Raw genomic sequence first — 17,182 nt, forward strand, 5'->3', positions numbered from 1 at the left:
ATAAACTCAGTCCAGCACAGCTGCATTCGTTAAGTGAGCCAGGCAGTTTGATAATGACATTGGAGATGCCCCGTAGCCGGGGCTGTGCTAACGCCCTAGCAGTTGTTGTATATGTTAGAGGCGCACTCCACCATATTCTGTACTCGAAATATGAAATCCCTGGATTGTGCAGCACAATGGTGACTCCAATATGGAGCCAATCTGCGGATCCCCAGGTCATTAAGCCCTCCCACCTGCAGTTACCGTTCGACCCTGCAGTGGAAAAGAGGCCTTTTGTATCTGTTGATGCGATCTTGTTGGTAACCCCCTTAAATTAAAGTCTGCACTTCACTCACATCTTAATTCCTTCAATTCGGATACGTTAAGGACAAATTTAAAAGTTTTCACTGTCCAGATGTTAATGGACCTGACTGTATATCAGATCTGCAAAGCGTGTAATTACAACCCAGTGTCTTTTTACATTAACTCACTGTACAGGAAAAGGGCCAAATGTGTGTCTGATAGACATACTCTGCAAAAACCTCTTCAGAAGTGTCAGTGGCGACATCTTTTGTTAATTTTCTACTTGGTGATACTGTACACTTTAGTAGTCGGTGGCTACAGTCGTTCCCTAACTGCTCTCCTGCTGTGCCCTCTTCTGTAGCGTTTGGTGAAGTGCTGCTATATTGTAACATCTCTTTGTCTGAACCGCGTGGTAGAAGGAGGTGGAGCTGTGCGTAATCCGACACACGAGCCAGGCCCAAGAGCAGGGCCCTACTCCTTCTCTTCAGGAGAGAGAGAGTGAGACACTCACACAGGGGGGAGTGAGCCAGCATGCTGACTTCAGCCTGACATTCGACTCCCCAGCCCACAGGCTGCAGTGGCGAAAGTGCAGGCAGGCAGGACTCTGCGTTCTGTCTCTCATCTCTTTCTGTTTCTTTGCTCTTGTTTGACCTCAGGGAGTTCGTTCTTCTCTCCCCTCTCTCTCTCTCCTCCGCACTCCTTGTCTCCTGGAGTTCTCACTGGATTCTTCAGCAGGCCCTGGGAGTGGTCCCTCACACTGGAGCTGGAATGTGTTCGTAGACAAGGGGGGGAAAAAGCTCGCCTCTCCGTTGTTGTTTTTCTCTCTTCCTCTCGTTTTCCCTTTCTCTCCCTCTCTCCTTGGGCTCCCGCTCAAACTTCCTGCCAGCCACTCGGAGCTGGATACACTTGTGTAACGTTCCTGGATTACAGTTCCTCCTCCTTTATTTTATTTATTTCTTTTTTTGAATTATTCTTTTTCTTCACCCCTCCTGTGCCTTTCCTGGGCTGCACTCAAAAGAGGATTTTTTTGTATTTTTGTAAGGCACAAGTCTCCTGCTCAGCAGTCGGCGAAGAATCACTTGGATTATTCACAGGATTTCGTGTGTAGTTGTGTGACTGTGTAAGTGGCCAGGCCTCCGTGCACCCTCTGTTCTTCATGTATTCAGGGGGTGTCTGGGAGTGGACCTAACAGAACCTTTTGGAGCAGAATCTTCATCTGGCTTTGTGCTGTGGGGAGCGAAAGACAGGGAGAGCGAGCAGTTTCTGAGACTGGACTGAAGGGGCCCTCTGTTACGGGCTGTTTTCGTTTCTATGGAAGGAGCGCAATGAAGAGTCCCTTCGCTCCCCATGTCGCCCACTGTTAGGCTGCAGCCTGTGTACTCATGGAAGGGGGTGCTCAAGCTCTTCACATGCATAGCTGCCCGAACGGCCAGCAAGCCTAAAGGTAACACAAGCGCACTGCATACTTGCTGACTAGTATCTCTCCACCTGCGTCACAGAGCCTGTATGGAATGCTGTCCGTTCATGCGCCTGTCACGCACCCGGCCTACACGCCAGACGTGGGCTTTGTGTTTGTATATGAATAGGGTGAAACCCCTCTCGCGAGCTTTATCCGCTTTTGACCTCTGTTTAAATACCACGGTAGTTGTGCATATGTGCGCGAGACAGAGCGACGCTGTAGAGGACAAAGCAGGGAAGTTTTCTGTTTTGAGAAAACACTCATTTGTGTCTGCCCTAAGATTCCTTACAGTCCTAAAGTCGTGTGTGTGTGTGTGTGTGTGTGTGTGTGTGTGTGTGTGTGTACTTGGGTAGGAAGGGAGGTACAGCTGAAGAAGAAAACATGAACGTCCTGCAAAATATGGCTTTATGCATGTGGCATTATTACTGTGTCCTGTTTATCCTCACAATATGTTGGTAAATGTGTGTTTAGTAGCAAACCGCCTTGTCAGGCCGTACGGTCTGGACGGGCCGGGACACGCCTGGCCACCCAGGCAATGCTGACTCTCAGACTGGTCTGGAGTATCGCATGCTTCTCTGTGAACCGCATAGTGCAGTTATCTCAACCGGCTGTTTTCCTTCTGTTCTGTGTTTCACTGTATGCACGTTTGCTACAGTCTGCTTTATCTCACTGTATGCGATTCTAAGTGCATTCAGATGCAGGTCCGTGCACTTGCATGACGTTTAAAAAATCCAGGGAGGTCTGAAGTAGTACGCTTGAGATACTTTGTTAGATTGCAATAGAAAGCTATTTACTTTAGCATGGTTAAATAGTGAGCGTACGGTCTATGAAAGTGACACGCTCTGAACCTTGATTCTTTTCTTAATTGAAAAGAAGATCCTGCATAACGTAACAGTTTTGGCTCGTTATTATTAAAAAAAGTGTACTGATTTATCATTGTCAGCTAGCTAACTGTGCCCCTCATCAATAGAAAAGCAGTACGATCCAGTAAAACTTGGGCTTACTTCCGAAAACATGATTACAGTGTTCTTATTAGCTAAATTATGTAGCTGCCGTCATGTTGCTTTGCGGTAAACGAGCCAATCAAAGCAGAGCAGAGCTCATAAAATTGTTAATGAGCCCACCATAAAATGGTAAATCGGAGTGTTATTTTAAATAATACGGTTGTAAAGGGCACGTGTAAATCAAATTCATAAATGCATTCTATGGCACCTTCAATGTTGTTGAGGGGTGGACTTTCCATTCCTTGTGGACATAAGCTCATATGAGTCTCATACTTTGATAATCAATCAGATGTTAAGGCTAAGTACACTTATCCTTTGAATGTGACCTATATCCAACGGTCGTCCGAACAGTTCACGCTCCTAAACCGACACGCATCACTTGAGGCTTTAGTTTTATCTTCTCCATCATCCCAGAGTCCAGTGTCTTGACCGCTGGGCTTATCACCAAGATTATTCGTTCATTCATTCATTCATTATTCGGCCACGTCCACTTCTTTGGATTGCGTCTTGGTTTCTTTAAACTTTGCTTTTAAGCTTTTTGTTCTCTCTTGACGCTGCAGCTACGCCCTCCTGTGCATTTAGAAATGTCTTCAAAAGCGTAGCGGCTGTTGCGACCCGTACCTTCTAATTTTGTCTCTAACAGAGACTTCGCCCCAAATATTTGAAGTCTGTTACCTCGCTACCCCACCACTGAAAGCCTCCTTTGCTGCTGTCGTCCATTTTCCCTATTCGGCGAATGTCAAGTTGGATTGATGCAAAAGTTCCATAAATTCCGATCCTGAATTTCAATTCCACGTATGAAAGATTCAGTGGTCGTGTGTGTGTGTGTGTGTGTGTGTGTGTGTGTGTGTGTGTGTGTGTGTGTGTGTGTGTGTGTGTGTGTGTATATATATATATATATATATATATATATATATATATATATATATCTCACACACACACACACACACACACTTCCCTGCTGTGCGAACGTGACCGAAGGTTCAGAACTAGTAAATTGCTGAAAGCTGAAACTTTTGTTCTCGCTACATTTTATTTGATTTGTATCTGTTGAAATATTAAAGCTGGGCACAGATCTAAAGTGGTAAAATGCTGAGAAATCGATGAGGCCTAGCCCATATGGCACTGTGCATTAGGTTTGATGCCACAAGGGAAGGGTGTGGGTGTAGTTCATGCAGCCTTTTAGACATAGAAAAGCTAGTTTGTCCTTTACAGTCTGTACTGTTAAAACTGCTAGACTCCAGTAAACTGCAAAACAAACAAGCAAAAAGACTCATAATATACTTTAATGACCTTTTTTTACATTTTAAACCCACTTTAGAGAAAGAAAGGTGTGTTGATGTGCCTCGTCTGTGTGCTTATAATGTCATGTTGTGCAAAGCTGACTGAAATCAGGTTTCATCTTTCAGATAAAGCCAGTATTGTTGAATAGAAAAGACAACTTGTTAAACAGAATGCTGCACATGGGCTACACAGGAGTGCTCATGTCAGGTGTGTGTGTGTGTGTGTTTTAATTATTACTCATTTTTCTATCTCTCTTTCCTTCCAGAGGTCCACACATTTCAAGAGAAGAAGATAGCCTTACTTGGGAATCATATGGACGAAGGCAAGTTTCTCAGCAAAGATCATGTTTTGCTTTTGCAACTTTCTTAAAACCTCAGGGAAAAAAGCTGTCAGCTGCCTCGCAGATTGTCTTTGTTTATATGGGGATGCTCGGTTTATACGGGTTGTTTAGGTTTGATATGTGGGTTAAATCTGAGTCATGAGCATATAAGGCTCATGCACCATGGAGTGAGAAACTGGGGCTATGGAGGAAAAGGAGAACCGATTATAGAAGAGCATGTCCTCCACCCTGGTTGGCCCTGTAACACCCCTCCCCCAAACAACCCTCAAAACCATCTAGACGAGAGGCACATATCTGTGCCATCAAGCTCTTGTGCCCTCTGACCTACTGTTAGCGTTCGCTGTGTCGGGAGAAGTGTGTCTGGTTACAACCTGCCTTCACAAAAAGAACCCTCAGTGAATCGTGACACTGTTTAGCACTCCCTTATCTCTCTCCACCTCTCTCTCTCCACAAACCCATTATCCACCACCACCAGTGCCCAGTCCGCTGAGTGCCTGCCTGAACCTGGCAGAGGTTTATCTGCAGGCAGCTTCTTTCCAAAGCACACTATATTAACAGTAAACTGTGTAATGACCCGTACACAGACCAGACTTGCAGCTTGCAGTTATCCTCACAGAAAGTGCACTGATGGATGTTAACAACAAGGTTCCCATCTGAAGAGCTTCTGCGATGTCCGGTGGTGTCCTGTCCTGTACATGGTGTTCTCAAACACTGGGGGAGAAAATGCAGTTAATACAATATACACATGATGATAAGTTTCTATATCAAGATCTGGATCTATAGGACTACAGACCTCTGCCACACACTACTTACTATATCCATGGGTTAGATCCATGCTGGTTGGGGGATCTGTTTTTGAACATGGGCCCACGGACCACTAACCACATTAACAGAGAATGGAAATTCAGCCTCATTCCAGAATGAGCGAACACATAGGTTTGTAGGAATCTGTTCATCTAACATTTCCTGTGAAATCCGGGCCATTTAAAGAGCGCCTCCTTCACCCCCACCTTTTACCATTATCCCTTCTGCTGTAAAAGCCTGGCCTGAGCAATGAGGCGATGTGACTGGAGATCTGTGATGAATGACGTATTGCTGTGTTGACAAATGGCACTGATCAAGCACTAGAGTGGACTTTATTGGTTTTACACAGTTTGGTAAATGCCATTATATAGTATATACATGTAATCTTGAATTACTGTATAAAACCATGGCTTATTAATAATAATAACCTGTTCAGTTCTTCAGTTTCCCGCTATCTCAGGTTTCAGACTACCGTGTCATCTGTGGGAAAGTAAATGCTAGGGGGCATATTTTAGATACTGCTCAGGACTAGTTAATAGGATCTACACTTGATGTGTGTTGGTGAGGTCAGGCTGAGGATTAAAAGTAGGGTCACACTGTACACTCTACAACTGTACACCAGCTCTTCCCAGAGGTATTTCAGCGCTCAATCGCTTTATGCACTGTCATTTCGAAAGGTGTGTAGTCCTAGAGTTGGTAGGTAGTCGAGTCCAGGTGTAGACACTTGGTATCTTCTTGCCATGCTGGCTCACTTTTAAATCTGGTTTGCAGGCTGAAGCTATACATTGTTCAGTATGGCAGATGCCTTTGTGGGCATGCAGCTTAAATCTTTAGGTAAGCTTGTTTCTTTTGTGATGGAAAGAGCTTATTTTTTCATTTTGCTTGCCAGGCATCTTTAGCGTGAAGAAAATCCTCTGTGCTTGCAGTTAAATCCGACCCAGTCTCACCCCCCCCCCCTCCTTTCTTCCCCATCAGCCTTGTGAAGAAGGCATCATGCAGTGTAAATATCACTGACTCATTCCACATAGCATGTTTGTGCTCACAGGACTTGGAGTATGCACTGCTGCTTGTCTGCCCTCATGTTGGTTTAGCCTTTGCCCTTTCAAGTATGAAGAGCTGCCTCTGCAGTGTAGGTTTCGTCAGTTTACGAACGCAGTTAGTTTCACTGTTTGTTAACGTTAGTGAGGTCGGTTACAGAGTTGTCTAAAGATTAATTCAGCACCTTGCTTTTTCAGTACTGACAATACGCTGTTTAAACTGACGCCAGACTGGGGGCCAATCCAGTATAACATGACTGATAACCACTGACCCTGGAAGTTTCATTATAACAAAGCATTAACGTTTGCTGGCATTCACAATAATTAGAAAAGCATCTTGACCTTAATTATGATAAGAATTACAATCTGGTCGCATTGCCCACCCTTAAGGCTTTTTTGGGAGAATGCAATTAGTTTGTGTATGTATATGCTAAAGGATTTTTCCTGGAACCTTGCGTCCCAGCCAAGGATGATTAGGGACCTTCAGTTTAGTGAGTTTACACACTCTACATACTACTACTACTAATTTGATTAGCATACAATAGTATAGATAAATAATTACAAACATTTTTAGCTGAGCCAGTTAACTCCCTTGCAATACTCCAGGAGGGTGAGGACAAGTGTAGGCAGCTAACGCAGTCTGAGAATCGCTAAATCCCTAGCTCTGATGCATCAGCCAACAGGCGCCTGTGCTTTCCAGCCTCACAATGGGAGTGATGACGGGAGAGTGCTGTCAGCTGTACTCTCTCTGGCTCTGACTGCTGATGGCGAAGCTGCATGACCCAGTATTTGAACTCACGATCTCTGAGCCATACTGTCAGCGTTTTAGTCTGCTGAGCCACTCTGAGCCCCTGCTGAGTGCTTTTTAATAGTCTGCTCTACTATATTTTAGCATGTCTTTGCAAATATCATGGTGTAATTCTGATTTCACATTTTACTGTAAACTGTGTCCAAATATTATGACCCCCCCCCTTTACACACACATCTGAAGTGGTGACCCAAGACCAAGCCTGTGCTTAGCATTGCGAGCTCAGGCCTTTTGCCTCTCCCCATGGTTGTAATTCCATTAGAGGAGCTGACATTAGGGCTGCTCAGGCTACTTCCTCTGGGGTTACAGGATTTCCTGTGTTATGTGATGGGCTCCAGGCTTTTTCCACTTACGCAGCAGCTAGGCGCTGCTTTTTCTTGGAATAAAAGAGGTGTGGTTGGCATTCAGTATTCACACAACTGTGTTTTTGCAAAGAGGATTGGGAAAACTAGCCATATAATGTTTCTAAACTCTCAAAGCAATGCATGTGCCTCTGAAGCTAATGCTAATTTGTGTTAGCACTGTGTGATGCGATCAAAATACCGCATTGCGTTAAGGCTGCTTATTACGATTGTAGTCTGCCTCTCAGTACCTCTAAAAACACATTAGGGAATCCTTGATATGCTGATTATAATGCCTGTAGTATTTTGGCCCAAATTGTTTGTTGGATGATTCATTAGAACACTCATCTGGAACATCCAATGGTCAGGAGTCTCCCATTGTACATTGGGGATTTTCTTCTATTATTATTATTATTATTAATCTTATTAATATATTATTAGTAGTAGTAGTAGTAGTAGTAATTCTGGACAAACAGAATTATGGCACAGCACTGCCATGGTCTGGTATATTTGACAGCGGTACTAAGTACACATTTATACTTGATGAACCTGTTACCTGTTTTTAATGCATTTTATATATGTTAGAATGATCACGGTCACACCCCCTCATATCTCCCTTTTTTGCCCTTTTGACATAACAGACTTCAATTAAATGTTAAGAAGGGCATTTCTACCCAAGCTACCCTTATTTATTCATTTTGCTTTAAATAATTTGTTGTAGAAGAACCTTAAGAACCTTCACTTGATTTGTAAACGTTCTTTCCCAATTTCAAGTGGTTCTTCTATATCCTTGCTCAAAGCACCTTGCTTTTTAACAGTGTAAACTATATATATATATATATATATATATATATATATATATATATATATATATATATATATATATATATATATATATATATATATATATATATATATATTAGGCAGCAAGTAAGCAGTCAGTTCTTCAAGGTGATGTAGGTGTTATAAGCCGGAAGAATGGGCAAGTATAAGGATCCAAGCCACCTTTCTGATGAGAACCATACTGTGACGGCTAGACGACTGGGTCAGAACATCTTCACAACATCAGGCATGTCTTGTGGGTTTTTTCTGGCATGAAGTGGTCTGTACCTACCAAAAGATAGATAGATAGATAGGTGGTTCAAAAAATGACCTACAGCCTACACCTAAAGCTCACTGATGTGATCCATGGAGGCCCCACTTCACAACTTACTGGACCTAAAATGATCAGCTGCTAACGTCTTAGTGCCAGATACCACAGAATGCCCTCAGATGTTATGTGGAGTCCATGCATCTGTCTTGGCAGCACAGGGGGGGACCTGCTGAGTATTGGGCGGGTGCCAGGTTAATATTATGGCTGACCAGTAAATACGATCTATAGTGATTGCTATAATTCTCTTACCCCCACAGTGAGTCCACAGTGCTGTTTATATTGTATAAAATAATTACTGACAGTAATGCATGTGCTTTGATTGTGTCCACTCATACAGCTCATGATGCAGTTAATCACCTTTAATCACCATTTTATTCATGTGACAGCCCTATTACTTGGCATAACTCTAGTGTCATGCATTAGAAAAAAAGAGGGAACTGGGTTGCTGATATGACTGTGTGAGATGATTTTAAGATTACTTGGAAACAGCATGTGCTGTGACCTATACTATTAAATCGTGCACCTATATATAGCAGTTTGTGTGGTATGGTGGGTAACAACACCGCCCTTCCTGTGGCAGACTGAGGTTCGATTCACAGCAAAACATTAAGACACCGCTGTAAGAGGCATTGGGCAAGACTCCTAACACTACATTCACCTAGCTGTGTAAGATGATGCAAATGTGCAAGTCTCTTTAGAGAAGAGCATCAGGCAAATGACATAAATGTGAATGTGGTAGAATGCTGGTCAGCTTTTTGTCCAGGGTTGGTTGGTTGTTTGTTTTTAGAAAAAATGTGCTTAAAACATCATCATAAGTCAATGCTTGCCTTAAAAGATTTCACCCCAGTCCATCTGTTAGATGTTTTAAGGAGAAGTAGATTACATCCAGCACAGTACCAAGGAAGATCGGCCTATTTTTATTTGTTTGTTTGTTTATTAACTGGATCTCCTGAAGTTTTCCCAAATGGAAACAAAATGATCTGGCCTAGACTGTTCCCATGTTTTTAACTTTGTATAATATGTCTCTTGTTGCCTTGACTTTGAATATTAGAGACTCAAGAGGGGCTCAGTGTTTAGGATCTGGTTTTTGTTTGATCGTACACCTAGAAGACTTTTGTTGAGCCCCTCCTGGAGATGCAAGTTGCGTTCATCCTATGAGTTGGGGTTCTTGGCAGTTCCTGGATGTTATGTGCTCCGACTGACTCTGCCACAGTAATGTTCTCCACAAACCGTCCTATTCAAGTATTTTTAAACCAGACAGTGATGCTTCCGAGAGGCACTATAGGCACTATAAGTGTTTGGAGACCACTGCAGCCATCTGTGGCTGGGAGTCCTAAAAAGCAGAATTGGCCCTCACACTCTGAGTTGGTAGGATGCTAGTCAGTGTGGGTGTGTTAGTTGACGTTACAGAATGGTAGGTTAAACTCATGAATTACTCCTTTCAAATGATGTGACTGTCACCGCTCACATACTTCTGTGTATCCTTTACATTGGCGTGGCGATTAAGCAATACATCCACGAGAGGGCAGTTCATGGGACGAGGTCGTGAAAATGTGTTTACGACATAAAAAACATTCGTAAATATGGCAGGGGTGGGGTTTCACTTGAACAATTCGCTACGCTGTCCCCCTGATCTGTTCCGCCAGCATCCATAAGCGTTTACAGAATGTGCAGATATGGAAAAATGAATGTAGAGTACGGACAGAAGGCTCTGTCTGTATCCATATTTAACGTAGAGCATAACTGAACCATTAGTGTTCTCCTCCAGTCGTGTTCATCTGCTCCATCATGTTGCATTGGAGGCACATCAAAAAGATTCATGTGACTGTGATGAGGCTTCCAGCTAGGCATCATCCTAGCTACTGGGTAGGAATTGGAAATGACCAACGTTGGGATGTAGAAGGTGGGCTGGTGAGCTTTAAACCCCAATTTCTCTCTGTGTGTTTAGGCCCATGGTCCTGCTCACTAGAAAACATGCGTCACTCCATCTGTCACGTAAGCCAAACCAAACAGTGCAGTGTTTTCTCGTCAGCAGTGTAGACTGAAACATGGCTGTTGCCTGCCTCTCAGCACTCCCTCTGAGTGGGAGGTTGGCGTGCCTCAGTTTCGCTGCCATTTCTGTGGCAGTGTCATTTAACAGCAGACGGGTATTCTCTGCTGTTCTCAGTGTTTCAGCAGTATGTCTCGTGCCAGCAGCTTTCAACACCCGTCTCTGTGTATACACACACACACACACTGGGGTTTCTGTGTCTTTGGTAACTGAAATAATGTTGCTTGTTAGTGGGGTCCTCTGAGGACCAAACACTGCCCACCAGTTTAGATTATTCTCATACATGAAGGCTAATTCTCATTTGAAATTGAAACTGTAAAATGTGTAAAATGTCTGGATTATTCTTGAACATAAATTCTAGGAGCTAATCTAAAACACAAAATACAGAATCTGAAAAATGAAAAAAATACTTGTGGCTGTGTGCTAGTGTCAGACTAAGGCCCCGTCCACACACATCTGGAAAGTGTATGGTGTTCTCCATCTCCAGCAGCATTTCTGAGAATGCAAAACAGCTCCAGATTGCTTGTGTGATCATGCCAGCTTAGCAAAGGGTGCTTAAAGCCAGACTAAACGTAAATACAGTGCAGTGCAGGTGAAGCACGTTTTCTAACAACCAATTGTCTCACTGCGTCGTTCAAACCTCAGGTCTTCATTACTCAATTCCAGTCCTGAAGGGCCAGATTCCGGCACAGATTTTCATGCTCCAGCACATCTGATTTAACACTCCTCTTAATTGCCAGGTTTAGTAGCCCCTGTTGCCCTGCCCTGCCCTAACTCAATCCTACACACAGACTCCATACCCAATGTTGTGCCAGGGACTGAAAAAGCATCATCCCAACAAAAATGTAAAATGCCCCGTTTCTATGGTATCTGAATCCCCCAAACGCATCTGATCAGGCAGTGGAGTGTAGCGTTTTCTAACTGTAAGCTCTGTATGTTCTGTTACAGTGCAGTGAAAGAGTAAACCCAGTCGTTAGTCAACAACTAGGGTTGTTGCACCGGCTACTCGACAGTTGATATATATGTTACCACGTTACCATGACAACAAGCATTGTGTGAGTCCAGTCAGAGTAAGAGGGTTTTTTTTTGTTTTTGTAATTTTTTTTTGGGCTTAAAATGATTGCGGACTCAGGAAAGTGTGCTTCTCATTTACTTACTAAAGAAGTGGTGAGCGGAGGAGGAGGCACATGAGCTCTCTGAATGAAAGTGAGCAGTAAAGAGTGGTGGTACAGAGCCGTACTGAGATATTTCAGAAGTGGATGCAGAACTACTTCTATATGACACGGTTGTTGCCCATGATTTTTGATGTGCCTTTTATTAAGAAGATAAACTATAATAAACCCCGCCAGAACATACCATAAGAGCCCCTAGTCCAGAAATAATGCGTGGAGGTGTGGTGGTGGTGGTGGTACAAGCTAGGCTCTTGCACTGTGCACCGCATTATCAGCAGAGCAGGGCGTCTTAACTTTCCTATTATCGGATTATTAACTGGTTATCAGGCCGCATGTAAATGTGGCTGTTGTCAGAGGTTTATTTCCTGGCCACACGAAAATCTTTGCTTTCAATGGCCTAAAGCACTGTGCCCCCCCCCAGTTTTTAAACACATCCAGATGCGTGTGAACAGGGACTGGGTAATAATTGCTGTACAGCTCAGATGTAGAGGTGTGGTGATTACCGTCCAGCACTGTCAGCAACAGTAGCTCATCAGGTTATCTTCTGCCTTTCACTCTGTTGCCGCCTTCTCTCTAATCTTCAGGTCCTGTATTTGGGGCTCGCTGCAGGCCTCTTACACTCGCTGCTAATTTTGGCTATGGCTGCTGCACCCAAAGAGCAGCTCAGTAAAGGAGCTAAAAATACACAGGGCTTTATCACAGCAGATGTGTTTACATGCAGCCTCTGAGCCACTGGCATGCGCACACAGCTAGCTAGCTAGCCAGGCAATCCACCTCCACCACCCACACCCCCCCCCCCCCCCCCCCACTCCTCCCCCACCCTGTGTTACGTCTGTACTCCTCACTGTCTATCTTAACCCCTTCATACAAGCTCATTTTCCTCCACCCTGATAAGTGTGGTGTCTCTCTAAGAAGAGGGTGTGCTCCTGTGCCATAGGCCGACAGCTGTGGCTTACATAAAGCAGCACAGTATGAGGGCCGGGTCACGCCCTGCCTCTGCCGTGCAGTGGGAAAAATCTCGCCGTGATCTCAGGCTCCTCTTCTCTCCTCTCCCAATGTGCGTGCGCACACCTCGCCACACTCTGTTGCCATAGGAACGCTCCTTCAGCAGGCATGCGTCCTGGCAGCTAAGCGAGCCCGGCTCTTTCTGCGTCTGCTTTCTACAAAAGCGTGGAAATTGTGTCCGCGCCAAAAATAGCCGCCCCGAGCGCTTCCCGGAGGCCCATGTCTGACTTTATCAGTGCAAGTAGACCACAATATCTGGGAACTGTTCACTGGAAACAGACAAGCGTCTCTGTGTTGCAGCACTTGGCTCGCACCACTCATGACGGTAAGCTGCCTTTTCGTGCCGTCCCAAGGCTATTTGAATCGATGAAGGAGAGGGAGAAAATCCAGTCTACCCAAAGGCTGACTTTAATGTGTCTGTGTTTTCACACAAAGCAGAGGGTCAAATTGCAGCATCAGGGAGATTGAAAGCGACGGCATAATTGTATTCCCAATTGCCGTGGATAATACCGCTGGAGTGCTGCCAGGTGTATTACTTGCCCTCTGTCGGTCTTGCCTGCTCATGTTCTCTGCAGTCATTTTTCTCTGTATAGCGTGTAACTGGTTGTTTCTCCTCTCTTCTTTTCTTTTCTCTTCTCTCTCGCCTGTTTCTCACCCACACCCTTCTCTCCCGTCCCTCTGTCTGATCTCCAGAAATGAGTCGCCAGACCGCCACAGCGCTGCCCACAGGAACCTCCAAGTGTGCCCCCTCTCAGCGCGTCCCCACCCTGTCAGGCACCACCGCCTCCAACAGTGACCTGGCCAGCCTGTTCGAGTGCCCCGTGTGCTTCGACTATGTGCTGCCCCCCATCCTGCAGTGCCAGAGCGGCCACCTGGTGTGCAGCAACTGCCGGCCCAAGCTCACCTGCTGCCCCACCTGCAGGGGCCCCCTGGGCTCCATCCGCAACCTGGCCATGGAGAAGGTGGCCAACTCCGTGCTCTTCCCCTGCAAGTACGCCTCGTCCGGCTGCGAGGTGACCCTGCCTCACACAGACAAGGCGGAGCACGAGGAGCTGTGCGAGTTCCGGCCGTACTCGTGCCCCTGCCCCGGCGCCTCCTGCAAGTGGCAGGGCTCGCTGGACGCAGTCATGCCTCACCTCCTGCACCAGCACAAATCCATCACCACGCTGCAGGGCGAGGACATCGTCTTTCTGGCCACGGACATCAACCTCCCCGGGGCCGTGGACTGGGTCATGATGCAGTCCTGCTTCGGCTTTCACTTCATGCTGGTTCTGGAGAAGCAGGAAAAGTACGACGGCCACCAGCAGTTCTTCGCCATCGTGCAGCTGATCGGCACGAGGAAGCAGGCCGAGAACTTCGCTTACAGGCTGGAGCTGAACGGCCACAGGCGGCGGCTCACCTGGGAGGCCACACCACGCTCCATCCACGAGGGCATTGCTACCGCCATCATGAACAGTGACTGTCTGGTGTTCGACACCTCCATCGCTCAGCTGTTTGCCGAGAACGGCAACCTGGGCATCAACGTCACCATATCCATGTGCTGAGGACCGTCACAGAGACGCACACAAACACACACGCACACACACACACACACACACACACTCATACACACAGGCATAAGCATACACTCGAAAACATTTCACACCACCACCACGGGACATCTTGAGTTGTACTTTGGGCTTGGGAGGGGGGGTATCTAACCGAGGGAGCCTTTCGCTGTTGTACGTCCCAAGTAATTGATAGAACTGGCGTTTATCAGTTAAGAGCTTGGCACGTCCAACCGGATATAATTCCTTGGTTTTCAATTTTATGCTTTATTATTATTATTATTATTATTATTATTATTATTATATATAAGTTAAACGATTCAAGTAATGTATTCTACATTTTTGAGAGCAAATGGCATTGCCCTCGAAGGTTAAAAAAAGAAGAAAAAAAAAGAAAATAGGGCCTTGTGAAGCGGACTTTCGCACATGTGGCTTTGTTGGTGAAGATGGGTGATGGAATGGTGCAGTAGAATGGAGGGTTAGGGTTTTGCGATAGATTCTGTGGTGGGGTTCGCTCAAAAGATTCGCTCAGATAAATTCATCCCAATAATTGGTTACTGGCCGCCCCCACCCCCCCTTTGTCTTCACCTTTACCCCCCCCCCCCCCCCCCCCCGCCCCCACCACTCACGGGTTGGAGTTTAAGTTCAAATGAAACACTAACTTCCAAGTTGAGTTTCTTCTGTTGTAGGTTTTCTTCAAGTTTGATTGTTTTCTTCTTTGACCCCTTCCCCCACCTCCACCCTTGGGAAGGATGGAGATGCTGGTACTCCACATGTGATCACGGGCTGAGACTTGATGCATCCAGATTTCATTCACAAATCTGTATTGTTCCAACATAACTCCGATGTCCAAATGTTTCCAAGGGGTTTCTTTCTTTCATTCATTCTTTCTTTCCTTCATTCTTTTTTCAGGAAGGAGTTCTGGGAGGGTCAGATTCTGTATGAACCTGATGTGACCACATCAGGCTTGAAACCCCTCAAACATCACCCCGTCCCTCTCAGATTTCAAGCTTTTTCTCAGATAGCCTCCTTTTCTTTTTTTCTTTTCTGTTTTCTCCCCCCCACCCCTCCGGTGCTCCTAACAGCAGTCTCGCGCCTGTGAATGTTAAGTCATTGTACTGAGATCCAGTTAACCGAATGGATTTCGCTTCCGTTTTACAGCACGCATGAGGCCGGGCCGCTGTATGGTATACAAGTATGTTGTCTGTCGGTCGTCTGGGAATGGTGAGCTCTTACGTTGGGGGGGGCAAGGCTGTACTGAATATCAGACTAGAAGCGAGGGCAAATTCTACAGTTATTATTGAGATTATTGTTATCATTTTTGTAATGACTTATAAGAAAAAGGAATGAAAAAGGCTGTTGTAACATTGTGGCTAATCTTCAGTGTTTGTATATAGTGTTGTTCTTCAGAAGACCTCATGTCTTTTGTTTTCTTTTTTGTAAGTACAGATTTTTTTTTTCTTTTTTCCGTTTGTATGTCTGTCTTTTTGTTTTTGTGAGGAGTGGGCGAAGCAAAAGCCAAACATCTCTGTGGATACATTGTACTGTTGCTGGTCCTGATCTGTTTTTATTTGGTTTTAATGGTTGTTTTTGTTTCTGTTTTGTTCTATTTTGCCATTAAATAAATCTATCTTTTTCATAGCTTTTTGTTTCAGACTGGTCTCCTCTGTGAATTACAACAGGAGTGCCTAATCTTATCCCTAATGGGCCGCTGCGACTGCAGGTTTTCATTCTGGTCAGGGAAGCTTGCGCTTAGTTAGTGCAAGACTGTGTCTGGAACTGCTCAGGCAGTATTGTGAAGGCAGGGCAGGACGGAGTCATGTCTGTATTGTATAGCATCGACATGCGTTTCGTGTCGGGGTAGTGTATATGGATATGCTTTGACCAGATTTTTCCTCTACGTGACAAATGGTCCTGTTCTGAGAGCCTGAACAGTTCAGAGGAAAGGTGGTGGTTCTACAACACGGCAGAACTACAGCTGGTTCTCGTTTTCCCGTAATTGCTCTGTCAGAAAATGTGACAGACTTCTACAAAGGCAAAAATTCTCATCATCTTCTGATCCACATTAATTATTACTCGTAATTAACTTTTTTTTTTTTTTTTTGGACACATTTCTGCTGTATCTATTCACAGTAAAAACATTCCCTTCACACCTGTATTAAATGTGGAGGAGATCCGAATCTGGTTTGAGTGATCTGATCGTGATCTGATCACCGAAAGCGCACGATAACACCACATGTAAACGGACCCTCTGCGTCTTCACACAGCTGGTGAGCTGTGTGAGCTGCTTGGAATGAAAACCTACAGCCATACCAGCCCTTCTGCATGAGATTGGACACCCCTCCCTTCTTTTGTTCTGGGAGGTGTTTTGAATTGGTCTTCAGGTGAATTTCTAAGCATGCTACCTCATGAACCTCATAAACCATGTATCAGTTTAAAACTGACCAATGGAAAGGGTCCGGAGTCTTAATTGGTTCTGACTTTCAGGCAGTTACCCAGGCTTTTTCATGTGTTCACTAGGGTGGAACTCTTAGCTAGGTGGGTTGTTATGGTATCCCAAGTGGTTGCTGTGGTACCCCATATGGTTGGTTGGGTGTGACTAGTGTATTTGCATCATCGAGTCAGAAATATCACCAACTCTTGCATCCCATTCATTCCTATGGACTGTATAATAGCCTGAATCGCACCCAGCAATCAGACCCGACAATCTGAAGATGGAATTGTCGTTTTCTAAAACTGCAGGATGTTATTCCTGACAGGGGGGAAAAAATAAAGAAAGAACAATAATCAGATATTAATAGTTGCACATTTCCACCTTCTCCTGTAAAGCTACCATGTTTAAACTGCAGGGTTTTGTAAGAACGGCTCATCAGCTCTTAGCACATGAGCACTGATG

The 17,182-nt window shown here is 45.0% G+C and overlaps 1 protein-coding gene across 4 annotated transcripts in view; it reads left to right on the top strand.

Moving 5' to 3' along the window:
- siah1 (siah E3 ubiquitin protein ligase 1) overlaps positions 1–15,927 on the top strand; it is a 27,313-nt gene extending 11,386 nt beyond the window's left edge. For 3 of the 4 annotated variants that reach the window (XM_072694876.1, XM_072694877.1, XM_072694878.1), the window contains 2 exons: positions 4,295–4,351; positions 13,433–15,927. In XM_072694876.1, coding sequence (XP_072550977.1) covers positions 4,342–4,351; positions 13,433–14,283 — 861 coding nt within the window. In that variant the 5' untranslated portion in view covers positions 4,295–4,341 and the 3' untranslated portion in view covers positions 14,284–15,927. Of the gene's footprint in view, positions 1–174; positions 1,727–4,294; positions 4,352–13,432 lie in introns of those variants that run through there. The other variant, XM_072694875.1, reaches the window with a different exon arrangement.
- Positions 15,928–17,182: the final 1,255 nt, after the last annotated feature.

The sequence above is a fragment of the Salminus brasiliensis genome, chromosome 13 (assembly GCF_030463535.1).
Source record: "Salminus brasiliensis chromosome 13, fSalBra1.hap2, whole genome shotgun sequence".
Lineage (NCBI taxonomy): Eukaryota > Metazoa > Chordata > Actinopteri > Characiformes > Bryconidae > Salminus > Salminus brasiliensis.